At 36.6% G+C, this 14787-nt stretch overlaps 1 protein-coding gene and 1 long non-coding RNA gene across 7 annotated transcripts in view; both read left to right on the top strand.

The window, feature by feature from the left end:
• The window catches only part of GULP1 (GULP PTB domain containing engulfment adaptor 1), a 147073-nt gene extending 134129 nt beyond the window's left edge, over positions 1 to 12944 (top strand). For 5 of the 6 annotated variants that reach the window (XM_042874839.1, XM_042874834.1, XM_042874836.1 and 2 more), the window contains 2 exons: positions 852 to 946; positions 8034 to 8215. In XM_042874839.1, coding sequence (XP_042730773.1) covers positions 852 to 946; positions 8034 to 8105 — 167 coding nt within the window. In that variant the 3' untranslated portion in view covers positions 8106 to 8215. Of the gene's footprint in view, positions 1 to 851; positions 947 to 8033; positions 8216 to 10619; positions 10676 to 11554; positions 11688 to 12869 lie in introns of those variants that run through there. The other variant, XM_042874840.1, reaches the window with a different exon arrangement.
• A 116-nt stretch (positions 12945 to 13060) lies between these two features.
• The window catches only part of LOC122181942, a 128744-nt gene continuing 127017 nt past the window's right edge, over positions 13061 to 14787 (top strand). The window contains exon 1 of the long non-coding RNA XR_006179628.1: positions 13061 to 13151. This is a non-coding gene — a long non-coding RNA (uncharacterized LOC122181942). The remainder of the gene's footprint in view (positions 13152 to 14787) is intronic.

Raw genomic sequence — 14787 nt, 5'->3', positions numbered from 1 at the left:
TATGATTGGAGGTGTTTCCAAAAAGAAACACATAAATGCAAAAACAAAAAAAAAAAAGAAAAGAAAAAACACCTCAGCAGTGAAAAGGATCCTGCTTTTTGAAGTGAGAAACCGTATGACATGACAGGAAAAAAGTGCAGTCATTGCATTTATGGATCCAATTTTAGTGGAATTTTAGGGCAAGCTGCATGTCATGGTCTTCTGTGTTTTCTTTTATTCTTCCTTGTTCTTCCTTGTTTCTTTTTTTTCAACCTGTTCTTTGGTTGAGAATTACAACTCTAGTAATTAGTTCTATTTACTGCTAGCAGCGCACTGAGAAACTCTATCAAATGCAGAACTGAAATTCCATGAGTAAAGATAATTTACAAAAGCCCTTAACCTGATGGTCAGAAGTGGCAGATATGAAGAGGTATGAAGGCTAATTTGTTAGTGAGAATTTGCTTCTGACATAATGAAATTTGGCAGTTGACATCCAGCTGTTCCCTCTTCAATTATGAAATATTCAAACTCTCTGATTTCCGAAGGCACTTCAGTGGAAGCTCCCTTACTCAGACTGGAATTTCTTCTGCTCAGGTCCCTAAAATTCCTCTAGAATGCACAGCCATTTAATGAAAGGTCCATGAAGGCTTAAACAGAAGTTGCTGCATTATTGGAAAAAAATTGTTGAGTATCCAGTCTTGGAAAACTAATCAAGACCTGACTTTTGAATTTGGATGTTTAAAAACTGCAGTTAATCATTTTCCTATCTGAAGGTGCTGTTATTCAGCTTGTAAGATGTAAGCTGAGTTTTTCAAAGAGCAGGTCATAGCTCATTCCGTTTCCCTCAGTGACTCATTTTTCTCTTTTTCCAGAGAGAGACCTTTTTGGGGCAGAACCTTTTGACCCTTTTAGCTGCGGAGCAGGAGATTTCCCTCCAGACATTCAGTCCAAGCTAGACGAGATGCAGGTAACCATTGAGTTATCAATTATGCAGTTTTCTCTGGATGTGTGAATATTATTGCAATACATTTTTACGGTGATTTTAAAACAAATTCCAGACTGTACACTCATAGATAGATAGAGGAGAGGGAAAAAATATGTAAAAGGAAGACAACCAATATTTTTGTACTCATGGGGAATTAGAATTTATCAGCCTGAAGATCTCCACAGATGTTATTGCATGGTAATAACACAGACAGACACCTGAAATTATTTAAGGCCTACCAGCACGGTAAGCAAAATAGACACTGCTTTTCTTTGCTGGGAGGGGACTGAGCAAGTTTAAAAAAGAGCTGTTGTTAGAGGCCTACATACATGCTGACCTTGTTATGCCTCAGAAATTTTCTGCTGCCTTTATAGTCACACCTGCCTATTGCATTTTGGGCCACAGACTACTGAGAACTGATTCAAGAACTGAGGTCTTTTTTCATCAGGAAATGTTTGTTGATTCTGAAATACTCTATGCTATCTGTTTAGATGTTGGTTTCAATTTGAAGCAGTTTTAGGAGAAAGCCTTCAAACTGTGGGCTAAGTCTCAAACTGCAAACTGCCATTTCCTTGCCAGGTTGCTTATCTGTTTTTTTTCACAGCAGCCTGCCAGCAAACGGAAGGCTGAAAACACTGGGAACTTGAATTTCTAGGATGCTGGCTCCTCAGCAGAAAGTGTTCCCAGGGCTTCCAGACCTCTTGTGTCTTGAGAGCCCACGAAGTACGAGAGCAAGTTCTCAGGCTCACTGATTTCCTCCCTTCTGCCTAGAGAACAGCAGAGACATTTTTAAATGGCTTCAATACAATTAACTACTGTTTAATTTTCCTAAGCAAAATTTTCAAATTCCTGTTCGTTGAGACATCTAAATTTATATGTGGAGGAGTTTTCCATGTGGATGGCACCACTGGAGAAAATTCCTCTCGCTGTGAAATAAGAAATGTATATTCTTGATCGTCTGCACTCTGGCCCGTGTAATTTTAGATAGCAGCTAAAAGCCAAAGCTGCTTTCTTTCCGCTTACATTGGAATTACTTGTGTTTTGTGAATTCATAATCAAGGCCTTTGGTAGAAAACAAAAACAAAACAACCAAGACAATCATAGGAACTTCACATTGACAGAGATCTGTGTTTCCATTAAGTATAGGCAGTTCTAGGTGAACTACAGTATCTATGAATACTGTGCTGTGTAAAGGTAAATATCAAACACTAGCAATTCTTACTATGAATAGTGTTGAGTACAAATTTTATATTCTTAGGCTATGACTTCTATGTGCTGTCATGTTATGAAGCATCAAGAAATGGATCGGTAGAAATCTTTATCAAAGGTTTTTGATGAGTCATGAAATGGAGAACTCAGCATCAATTTCTACTCTGTTGACACAAGAAAAAACAAACTAATCTTTATGTATTGCTATGTTATGTTGCAAATAATATTGTATTAGTTAAGTAGTCTGCTGTGTTGTGTGCATACGTCTTATTCTTTTTTGTTTGATCTGTGAATGTGTATCACAGAGAACCTAGCTTACCTTGACTGAAAATGCATTAGTAGACTTTTGTGTTGATGAAAAAGTTGTTCACGTTTAATTCAGTTAAGTCAAGTGCATAACTGACAGGATGTGGAAAAAAATTCACTTTTGACTTGGACAAAGCAAAAGCTATGGGAAGTTACTTTTCTATGACATTCTTCTATCATTTGAGATCAGTGTTAAATTTAGTTGCCATATATAAGTTGTTTGTGTAGGTTGTATGAATCAGTAGTGTAAAATACAAATTGAAATATGTTTTTTCCTTATCTCTTTTATCTTATGCTTTCCTGGGTGCCTAGCGTCAGCGATGGTTGGTATATCATATTTTAATAATGGTGTTTACAGCATTTATAACTGAAATGTATATATGCTCGTGTCTGGTGTTCTTATGCTTTAATTTTATTTATAACTGTTTTGTATTTTCATGCGAATGTGGATGTATAAAAAAAGATTTTAAGATTTGTATTTTATATCTGCAATTCTGTATGTCAGTGCCATTAGCATTTTTAGAAGCCTACAATTTTTAAGGTGAGGATAGCTGATTTTAAACTTCTTTCATTTGTTTGATCAGCTGATATTACAACTCTTTGTTTTCCTGGTGTGATACTGGAATGTCCAGTGCTGTTCTTTAGATGGCCATTAATGAAATGGTCTATGTAAAACCTTTGGTTACATAGATTTTTATACCAGTACAGCCATCTTATATAAATGCTCTTTCAATTGGAGATAATTACTTCCAAACTTAAAATGAGTCAAAGATGCTAGAGGTCATTTGTTGCTAGAAACAGCCTACAAGAGGAAAGGTGAATGCTTGCCACAAAAGGTCAAACCACAAAGCATGTGATGTCCTCTAAGAAATCTGAAATTCAGAAGTTAAGAATAATGTCAGCTGCTTTCACAGAGTGGCCAGGGTTGGAAGGGACCTCAAGGACGGTGAATCTCCAACTCCCCTGCCACATTCAGGGCCACCAACCTCCACATTTAATACTAGACCAGGCTGCCCAAGGCCCCATCCAATGTGGCCTGAAACACCTCTAGAGACGAGGCATCCACAACATCTCTGGGCAGCCTGTTGCAGCACCTCACCATTCTCATAGTGAAGAACTTGCCCCTGACATCCAACCTATATCTTCCCTCCCTCAACTTAAAACCATTTCTCCTTGTCCTGCTGTTGTCTACCCTTTCAAAGAGTTCCCCTCCTGTTTATAGACCCCCTTTGGGTACTGAAAGGCTGCAATGAGGTTGTGCTGCAGCCGCCTTCTCTCCACGCTTTTCTCCACGTATTATATATGGTATATATTGTTAAATTCAGCTTAACCCACACTCTGAGAGGCCAACAAGCGACCTCAGAGCCAACCAGTGGCTGGAAAAGCTCCGGCCAATCCTTTAACTCAGTCTTAGCAAGCATGCCCTAGTCTGCAGAAAAGCTGTCTTAGAGAACATGTGTGTTGGAAAAGGACGTGCAAGCAAAGTGGGTGAAGAAATTACAGCAGAACTGAAGAGGCACTGGGGATAAACTCTTTAGGAACAGGTGCTTTTCCTTTGCATATGTTATTCTGAACTTAATGCAGTCAGATCAAGTTCCTCAACCTCTGGGGGAATAGTTTTACGTTTAAACTTCAGGGAGGATCCAAAATTCTATCTATTCTATTTCTTATTCCAAGCTCGGCTGATCTTTTTGGAGAGCTCAAAACTTCAGCATGTGTTGAGATCCTAGTTTTTCAGCACAGACATCTCTCTGAAGACTCTCCAACCTCCCGTTTCCTCCACCCTTATGCTGAAACATATTTTCATCCTTTCTATTTTGACTTCATCCAAACATTATTAAAATGAATCTATTTTCCCAGAAATCTTGGAGTGAGGTGAAGTTTCCCTAGATCTTGAATCATACTAGCAACAGCTGCTATGATTTATTAAAATCTCAAGGTAGTTAATATTATAAAGTCTGCAGGATCTGCAGACCGTTCTCTGTGCACAGCCCAAAGTAGTCAGGAGGCTTGTCTGATTTCCATCCGAAATAAGTTATGCTCAGCCCTCTAAATTGTCTTCTCAATACTTGTTGATTTATCATTGGTCCACTGAGTTTGTGCTGACTTAAGGTCATTGAGTGAAGTCAGGTGGTGAAGGGATAAACAATCTAACCTCAGAAAGAGCCATATGGGTTGACTTTGGCAGATTTACCTTGTGATAAAATTGAATTAATTTGTGTTTTACTGCTTGTTGTTTTTAAACGGAATAGTAAAAAAGAAAGAAAAAAAACTAACTGAGAATTTTGGAAGATGGTTTGTTTTCTGATTACTTTTCATATTGGAAATAAGCTTTGCATCTCTAGGAGACCCATCACATGTTAGTATAATATTGTTGTTTTTCTGTGTAACTAAGATGTTCAGTGCGTGTGTTAAGTCATCTTGGAAGTAAAAAAGGGCTGTCATGTAGATATGAGCACATAAGTAAAGCATAGTGTAGGTGTACATTTTATAGCTCTTCATGTTCCCTTTCCTGTCCAGTATCAGGGATGGTCTTTGTCTGCATTGCTTCAAAATCAGCCAATTTGAGATATTTTCTGACCAAATGTTACTGTTTCCTGAGCCCTGACTGTACAAAAAGCTGTGGTGCATATGGTGTATAATGAAAGGGCAATCTGTTATGCTAAGAATCTGAATTTAATGTTTAAAATACTCAGTATTAAAACTGATGATACATAGCATGTAATGTGTACCAAGTACTGACCATATGTCATGTTTAAGAAAAAGAATTCTGCTTGATACATTAATCCAGTTCAATAGGAAAAGGATAAAAATAAAGTGTAATTTATAATTACTCAGCCATTCCAACTGACATCATTATTATTACAGCTGTGAATGCTGGGTTTTGGAGTGGAGAGTAGAAGGCAGGCATATGCTGGATGTTATAATAAATATACAGCAGCTTCAAGCAGAACCATCAGAAATGAGAGGAGTGTATAAAGGAAGTGTAACAGTGAAAACTGACATAAGGCTGCAGACATTCTGTTTTATGTCCTCTTACCTGCCTTAATCACATTTCAGCTGTGCCTGGACGTAAATGAAAATCTTTCCATAAAAACTGTTTGTCTTGCATCTTGGCTGACAACAGCTGATTGGGTAATTTTATTATTGTTACAATCATCATGTATTTTCTAAAGTATAGGTGTGCAGATTGCAGAAGTATTGGAGAATTTGAAGCTAGCTGACAAAAACTGTGGGGCTCGAATGGAGATGGCTGTGGGAGATCTGAAGTTTGTGCTTTATTAATCTTAAGGAATTTGATTGCAATTCCTTTGCCTTTCTCTGCTGGAATAGTATGTTTTGAAGTTTTCCCTTTTTGAGTGCTGCATTTCATGGGAGCATTGATTGAGGCAATACAGCTTTCTTTGACTGTCCTCGTTTATAATCCTGTGATTTCTTTAACTTTAATAATAATAATCTGAATTAGTGCATAATCTGGCCTTGGCTGGCCAGAAAAACCTCACTGGGCATGCAGCTATGTTAGACATTACCAAGCAGTTCTGAAATGTATAAAGGAAAGATAGGAGCGTGCAGAACATGAACAGGATGTTTGCTGGGTTATAGGACTGGCAGAGATTTGAAAGGGCTCCCAGCAGAGATAGAAATCAAGTTGTCCTTGATAGACCAGTTGCCATAGATTTTCTACTATTATAGCTGCATCAAGAATCTTCAGGTTGAAGCATAAACTATCCCTTTTACAGCCTCAAAACTGGCAGCTGCTTCTAAATGCTTAAAAATATTAGAGTTTCAGACACACTGGAACTGAGAGGTTTGTGATTCAGCACATTGAACTGTCTCACTAATCCTAGGGCTGGTGCTCCTGTGTAAGCAGTCGCCTTCTGACTGCAGTTGCATCAAGAAGCTGCATCCTTTGGGTAAATAACCAACGTCTCATTTATGACAGAATGCTGGCTTGGAACTTCACACTCTGTTTGCTTGAAATATCTTTTGCACTGAATGCTCCTCCTGTTAGCTTGTTGAAAAGTACAGAAGGGAAGGGGAAAAAAGTCAGATATGCAGGCGAGCATTGTCAACATCATGTCACCCAGGTAGGGCAAACCTGGCAGCACAACTGGAGAATGCTTACAGCCTGGTAACACTGCTGGCTCACTAACTCACAGTATGAATGTTAGGAAAATGCAGAACTTTGCCTGAAAAATCTCAGACCATTTAGTAATCATCTCCAGGAAGTGTATTGAATTTTTCAGCATTGCAGATGGCATTTTCTGGTAGGTTTATTAAACATTCAGACTCTTAAAACCTAGCCTGGGGGTTACATTTGTTTGAAATGAAGCTGTTTTGACTTGTGAATGATCTTTTAAAGCCCAAATGTATACTCCTGAGGTACTCCTGTGCATTATGACAAGTCTTGAGTTTCTGCCAAGTCCCAGTGCAGGCTACCTTACAACAAGATTTAGTTTGATTACAAGGTGCTTGCTTTATTAAAGCACATAGTATTGATTTCATAGCACGTAACCAACGTTCTTCAAGTGAATTGGAGGCTCAGAGAGTACTGAGCTGAGCAGTGTGACAAGTGCCTCTGGAGCTGATGTTCTTATGGCATTTCTATTCAGAGTCCTTGTTTCCAGCTGCTTACAGCTTGACAATACCTTTGCCAAACAGACTGAACATTTCTGGATTCAAAGGTGACTTTTCTTCTGACAGTCAGGCCATAAATGTGTACTTGTGGAAATGATTCTTTTCAATGCAGAGAGCAGGAGTGTATATAATATAAAGTGTATAGTAGTGTTTCTACCAGTAAAATATGAGAAATTTTGAGTTTAACTCCTTAAGAATCTATTTGCTCCTTTCAAAGCACTGCATTTTGATAGTGCTGAGTGTTTCATGCATTTGAAATTCATCCTTCAATCACTTGCAATAAAACAGGTATTATTCTATTTGCCTTGTGGTGAAGCACAGATAACCATAGAGTGTAAAGCATAACATCTCTCAGTGTTATGCTCACCACCAGCAGTGAATGACTCAGAACAAACCTGAGATTTTGTTGGGTACCACTACATTTATTATTAGACTACTTCTAATAAAAGGGATTGCTGAATGTACGAGACATCTGGTATTAACAGCAACGTCCACAACTTGCATCTCTTTGAAGTGTGAATATAATAAACTTCTTTTTCTCACACAGCAATCTGATCTTTCCTACTTATAAATTGTGTTGAATTTTGTTCACATTCAATATGATTCAAGTGAAACCTGTTTTTCTATCAATTTATGTATGCAAATAGTCAATATTTTTATTCTAATACTACTTAATCTACACACAGTGTTTCTTAGAGTGAAGTCCTTTTATAAATTCATGGCTGAGAGAAAGTTAAGAAAACTGACTGACCAAATAGTGTAAATGTGAATTATCCTGTGAACCATCCTCTGGAACAGTCTTAGCTATGTACCTCGAAGTTGAGCTAGAAATAAGCTGGAATTTAGATATTTATAGTGAAAATGATCCTCGAGGAATTACTTTCTCTTTGATTAACAGTGTTTTGTTTCATTGCAGGAGGGGTTCAAAATGGGATTAACTCTTGAAGGCACAGTATTTTGTCTTGACCCACTAGACAGCAGATGCTGATGCCAAGAAACTAAATGTGAAATTCTTACACAGTATTTTTTAATTCTGAACATGTATTCACAAATATTATCCATGTGCCAAAATATGCTTTTTTTTTTAAAAATTTAAACCCGTTTGGGGTTTTTTTTTGGAAAAAAAAAAAAAAAAAAGACTTAGTTCCAGTCTTTCCCTGTACAAATGTATAAAGTTGTACTTGTTTATGAAATATGAATTAAATTACACTGTTGTTTCTTTCCCTCGCACTTTGGCCCAAGTTTACTACTCTTTACTACTATTTGCCTGGAAGCGTTCTTCAGAAAGCTCACACGTACCTCTCTGCAGAGATGCAAGCATGATTTTCACGTAATGCTTTACTTGCCAGTATTTTGAAAATAAGCTTTTAAGCCATTATTTAAAGTTCCATCTGTGAAATGATTAATTGCAGTTGCGATGAAAAAGCAGAAAATATTAACCATTAGTATATGCTTAAAAAGTTGGTATGCTCTGTAATTAATTTCTATTACTGTGTACAGTTATTACACTGTATATCTGTTATTCGCTTATGAAATCCGGAAGATTTTTAGGTCATTAAATCATGTTTTAGAAGCTTACAAATAGTGTGTTAGTTAGCATTTAATAGCATAGGAGAGCTGCTAAATTGCAGAAATGAAGAAGTACCTACTCTCTGTTTTATTTTATAGCTGAACAGTGAAGTGTACCATTTGGAATTCATTACAAAACAAAATTCATAATGAAAATTTGAACGTAAGACTAGAATTTTGCTTCTACTGACGGATTTATGTGATGTTGTGCACAAGCAGGCACTCTTTGCAGAGGTTAATTCTGTGAGCTACTTTCAGCACTGGAGTGTTCAGTTGGGCTGTTGAGCATTGTTTTCATAGTCTTCTTTGATGTTCTGTGTCTTAATATAAGTTTGAAGCTTGCTGCAAGATTTCGGTATGTTAGTAAGTCCTTCATACTCACTCGTTTCTCATGTTACACAAGCAACTGCACACCAAAACTTTCAGCTGCTAATGAGTTTAACGCTGACCTTTCTATGCATACTCTTCACTAACCTTCAGCACAAGCAATAAAATAATATCTGGAGCTTATCTCAGAAAAGGATTATCATTACTCTTTCAAGGCCCAAACCCCACGTTTGTTCAATTCAATCCTCTTAACAATTCTGTTATTCTCCCCTTACAACAGAAAGATGTCGATAAAAATAAAAAATAAACTAAGAGCATTTTGGATATTTTTTCTTGTTTTCCAGAGAGGCCTTTCTGTGACACTTACGGTTTACAGTTTACACAAAAATGTATTTTTGCAATTTCATTAAAATATGTATATTTTTACACCCCCTTCAACAAAGTCCTTCAAAAGTCTGCTGAGATGATGTTATTCCTTTGCTGAGTTTGACTCATGCTCATATACCCTGCTGAATTGGGATGCCAATGTTCTGCATTGCATTAGTCTTCCTCTCTATAATTCTTCATTGAATATTCATATAGAGTATCATATATATTAAAAAAATCTATCTATAAAATCACTAACAAATAGAATAGTATGTTTCATAAAGAAAAGTCTTTATAATTTTGTTTGTCATATAGTATTTTGGAATTTGTATAATGAGGATGTTTAGTAGCCATAGTAATGGCCTTTTTTTAACAAATAGAATTTGTATTTTTATTGTACTTTAAAAAGCTTTACATAATAAGCGTATATTTAGTGGTCATTTATTACCGATCATAACACCAAAATAAATAATATTTGCACATTTTAAGAACTGTTTTTCGTTACTGATTTTTATGATAGTTGACTGCAAATGGCATGATTACATATTGCATAACTGGTCAATCCATATAAAAATACTGAACACAGCACGACATTTTTAATGAAAAGGTTGCGTGATCCAATTGGAAACTGTATTTCTATGTAAATTCAAATGTCTGTTTAATTTTGCCTAAAATAAATGTTTTTAAATAAATTGCATCCTGGAACACAGTTGCATGCTCACTGGATTGGGAGGGAGTGGAGGTGCATCAATGTCAGACGAGCTGCTGTGAAGAATGCTTTGGAGTCGCTTCTTACGGTGGTGTCAGCGAATACCAGACATCAGCTACTGTAAAAGCACACCCCATTTTTTGTTCTTTGTTATGGAGTTTGGCCTGAGCTGTAATCAGGAGAGAAATATTTGTTCTATACGCAGCTATCTAGCATTAGTAATATTGAAACTTTGATTCCTCTTGCTTCTCTTGTCTTTCCACAGTACTTCACGGATTTACTGGACGTTTTATATTGCTTTTTTTTCCTGTTATACTTAGCTCATAAGCATACCTGGTTAGTAAATGACCTTAATGGTTGTTTAAGGAATACAGAAGGCAACTTCTGTAGGATCCACCTGTGTTAATGGGGTGGGCTGCAGAACATGGTGTTGATGCTTCTGAGAAAACTAATCTTAAATCTTCTGTTAATTGCTTCTTTTTCAAAAACTCTCATCAAACTAATACTTCAAATTTATTTAATTTCTTGCAGAAATGGGGCTTGGACAGTTTATGGGACTGGACACTGTCAGGGATAGCAAGAAAGGGGTATGTGTAATCTGCTGTGAGTTATAATAAACACAAGCTACTCTTCTTTCTTAGAATTTGTATCAATGTTCCAACTAGTATTGGTGTTCTTTTACAGATAATGCAGTAGTAATGTGAGCTAAATTTTCAGGCTATTAGTGTAGATACGTATCTTTGAGACCAGTACAAGGAGTGTGGGTAGTTGCTCTTATTTTCTTTTAGATTAAATAGGAGTTCTCGCATTGCTTAGAAGAGCTTTGTGTTCAGAAGCTCTCTTCAGTTATCTTTTAAAAGCACAGCCTGATGGCCTGCTGATGAGAACATGAAGTGCTTCCACTAACTGTGAACTTGGGTACATCACTTAACAGAAGATGGTCAAGCCTGAAAAAGGCAGCAGTATCATCTGTAAGATTAGGAATATGGTGCTAAGGGAGTAGTGAAGAACAAATTTTTGGTGTTCTGAATTTCACCTTAAAAAAAAAATACTTAATTTGGGTGCTATCAGATTTTCTGCTTTTGTTTGAAAATCTTTTCTTTTTAAAGTTTCTTTCAACTCTGCTAATACTGCTGACCAGGTTGTAACATGACTTTCTGATATGTAGTGCTGCACTTTATTTCCCCACTATACTGATACTTATTCCCTAAGCTATATTAACAGCTAGAAAATAGATTCCTCCCTTTCTATTCTTTCGTGTTAAATTTACTCTTTTTCTCTTCCTATATGCTTATCGCACCACCACAAGAGCAAACATGTTGCTCAGGTCAAAATACTTCTTAAACCAACTAAGCTCATATGTAAGTTAGTGAGCATCGCTGCGGGATGCTCTTAGCTTAATCCTTTGCTTTTACTTCAGCTAGATCAGTTTGTAAGTGGCTCTCTTTTGTCTCTCCACGTGACAGATTGATCAGGTCATTCAAATTGCCAAAGATAAATCCTTCATGTGGCATAAAGAGTTGTATTTTATTTTGGCTTCCCTTTTGGAAAGAAGGAAAGGAAAAAGATGGTGCCCGAAGTCTTCTCGCACTTCTTGAGGTAAGTGTGACTGTGTAATTCCAAAGGTGATTGAACTTGCCAAGAAATGGAGCTGATTCTGAGACTTCATTATGATGATTATTTTTCAATTTGTGGCGTTAAGCATGGCCTCACTCTCACAAAGCAATTCTGCTTCACAAAAAGAGTCCTTTGTGCAAAGGAGGAGTGTGCCACTGCTTGAGAAATCTCTATCCAGAGCCTCAGTTTTCATTATATCCTGCTGGTCACTAAGTTTGTCGCCTTTTGGACCCTCTCTGAGGAAAAATTATTAATGACTGCAGATGAACTCTCTTCTCTTAATTTAGCACTTTTTAAGATAGAGAATGCAGATGTCACTTAGAAAATTTAGAAAAACAAAATGAAAAAGCTGAATAAGTAATCAGACATAAAAAATAACCGAAGATGCCTGCAACTTGTTCTGTAAGATTTAGCAAGAAGACAGAAAGTAAGTAAAGCTAGCGAGTAAGCTTCAGCTCCTGATTACCCTCCATTTTTTTCCCCATTCTTAAGATATATTCTTAAGGAGAATGAGACGTGTTGCATTGTGAACGGGTGAAAATATGTAGCACTTCTCATCAACACAGTAGAGAACAGAATCTCTATTTTGTCCAATTATTTGATGTTGATGGGAACTTTTGTTTAACATTTATAATATATGCATCATTCTTGAGACACTTTAATATTCAGTGTCAGTGCAGAGATTAAACAAACTGCACATTTCTTTATTCATCAGATCAAAACTTCCGGGAACTTAAAACATTTTCAATGGATTTCATGGACTGCATAATGATTTTATGGTGGTGCACAAAGGTTTCTGAACATATGAATATGCAATTTACCATTTGTGTTTGAGAAATATCTTGAGAGTCTAATTTATAAATAGTCTGGGCTAAAAACACCTGAAAGCTTAGTCTCACAGAGTGCATTTTGGAATTCTAATGCTCATATGAATGCCAGCAACTAGAATCTCTGTGTTCAAGGTTTTGAGCTCAATTTTTTCAAACTTTCCACTATTTATTTCAGCAAAGCTTTATCCCTTGTCATGAAGAACACAAAGGAGTAGAATAGAGAAGAAGCACAGCAGAAAGTTAAAGAGGGAAAAAATGCCATATTGTGCAGTTTAGTAACTTTTTTTGGTGAAACTTAATTGATTTAATAACATCTCTTTTTCTGCCACATCAGCATTTATGGCTAAGTGAGGATTACACAAGGGCCGCCAGCCAGCAGATTTGACACATTTGCAGTCCACAAGAACAGGTAGACTATGTGAGCTAAACTCCTCATTGATCTCCTTATATTAAAAGAATTTGCCCCAAACAGGATTCTTAGAATAGAACCTCAAGGTTTTTCATGTCATTTTCTTTGCAGTTTCTTGCCACCCCAGGCTTTTCTGACTGAAGAAATACTCAGAAAGTCTACTAAACTGAGTCTTCATAATGGCTCCTTGGTGCTGTACCACAAATGGTATTTAAATAGTTCAAGTTTTATTTTATATACAGGTTGAAGGTGGTTGTATTATAGGGTTGAAGAGCAGCTCTGAGCTTCAAAGCAGAAGACCCTGAGGCAGTATTAACTTGGTCTAAGGGAGGAGCATTAAGGTAGTCTGTTAGGATGGGAATATTTCACTGAAAGCCAAGCATTATCTTGAAATCTCTATTGGTTCACTTTCCAAAATATTACTGTGCATTTTAATTGTATTTATGAGATATTTTTTGTTTGGTTTCTTTATTTTTTTTTCAAATAGTACTAATATTTCATAATGGAAGAGAGCTGCTATTATAATAGAACAAGATCTCCTGGTATTTTAAGACTGAGGAAGTATGTACTAATGGCCATGCTCCTTGTGTTCTTACAACCAGGCATGGGTTATGATACTGTGAAGAAGCCAGAACAGTTCTTAATTTCACAGTGACTTCAAGTGACTTCAGTTGTAATTTGTGGCAGTTAAGTGTGAGGTGCACATAAAGAAAAAAAAAAGAGTTTTATGAGATGAGTGGGAATTAATGAGAGTGAGAATTATTTCTCTGTTTATGTTTAGCTATGGCCTGTTCCCAAGTTAAGCAACATTTATGTAGCATTAATTGAGGATCAGACATACTGCTTCTGAAAAGCAAAACAAGCGTCTCTTGCTGTTTGCAGGTTATCAAAAGCCTAATTATCAGACATTTTAAACTTCCATTTCCACATTCAGTGCCTGTTTTCTCATCTTTAATAACATTAAATTATACTTCAGAGTGTTCAAGGATTGTTAGGATTTACTGTCTGTTTTAGTAGTACCTATAGATTGCCATAATATTGAATGCAACCAGTAAGAAGATTAGTCAAAGCTGTGATCTTGTGCCATCAAAATTGAATGCTGTCGTGACATCACAAGGATTGATGCATAACACTGAAATAATCAAACCAACTATACCATTTTATTATTTAATAGACCTTCAAAGACGTAGGTATTTTGTAAGAACTAAGTGTTATTAAAAGAAGTACGTGACTGGAGCTCACTAAGTAAACAAGATAAATTACCTCTTGGCACTATAATAAATCAGTAAGATCAGTAAAGCCACATGAGTTGTATGGCCAAAATTAATTGACATTAACTTAGGAAACAGATTTCTTAGGACCACAGATGTAGTCTCTCACAGACCTCCCTGGTTGAATGCCAAGGAATTGAATGCTAAAGAGGAGAAAAATCCCAAGCAATATTCTAAGGGATACCTGAGTATGATCCAACATATTGCTGCAGATAAGTTTACATTAAGGTTGAGCTAGAAACACGATCATTCCAAGCAGTAATGCAGACTGCATATTGAGGCAGTTCAGCCATTTATAAAAGGCATTCTCCACTGAAAAAGTGTAAAAGAAGGTTATCACTATTACGACTTCAGTCTGATTTTAACACATGTATGTGGGGATCATCCCGATTCTTGATGTGTTTGTAAGCACTTCATGATCACAAAAGACACTGGAAAACAATGAGAAAGGACAAGCAAAATGGGAAAGCTTCATACAGGTAAACTATCAACAGGAAAACCTGATTTGCGTGACAACAGATACTCCAGCAGACACTCATATGATGGTTGACTGGTCTGAAAAGGTGATAAAT

Source organism: Lagopus leucura, unplaced genomic scaffold, assembly GCF_019238085.1.
Source record: "Lagopus leucura isolate 7727_CA_CO unplaced genomic scaffold, USGS_WTPT01 Super-Scaffold_100012, whole genome shotgun sequence".
Classification (NCBI taxonomy): Eukaryota; Metazoa; Chordata; class Aves; order Galliformes; family Phasianidae; genus Lagopus; species Lagopus leucura.
Note: the sequence above shows the minus strand (reverse complement) of the source record. Positions and strands in the feature narration are given on the sequence as shown.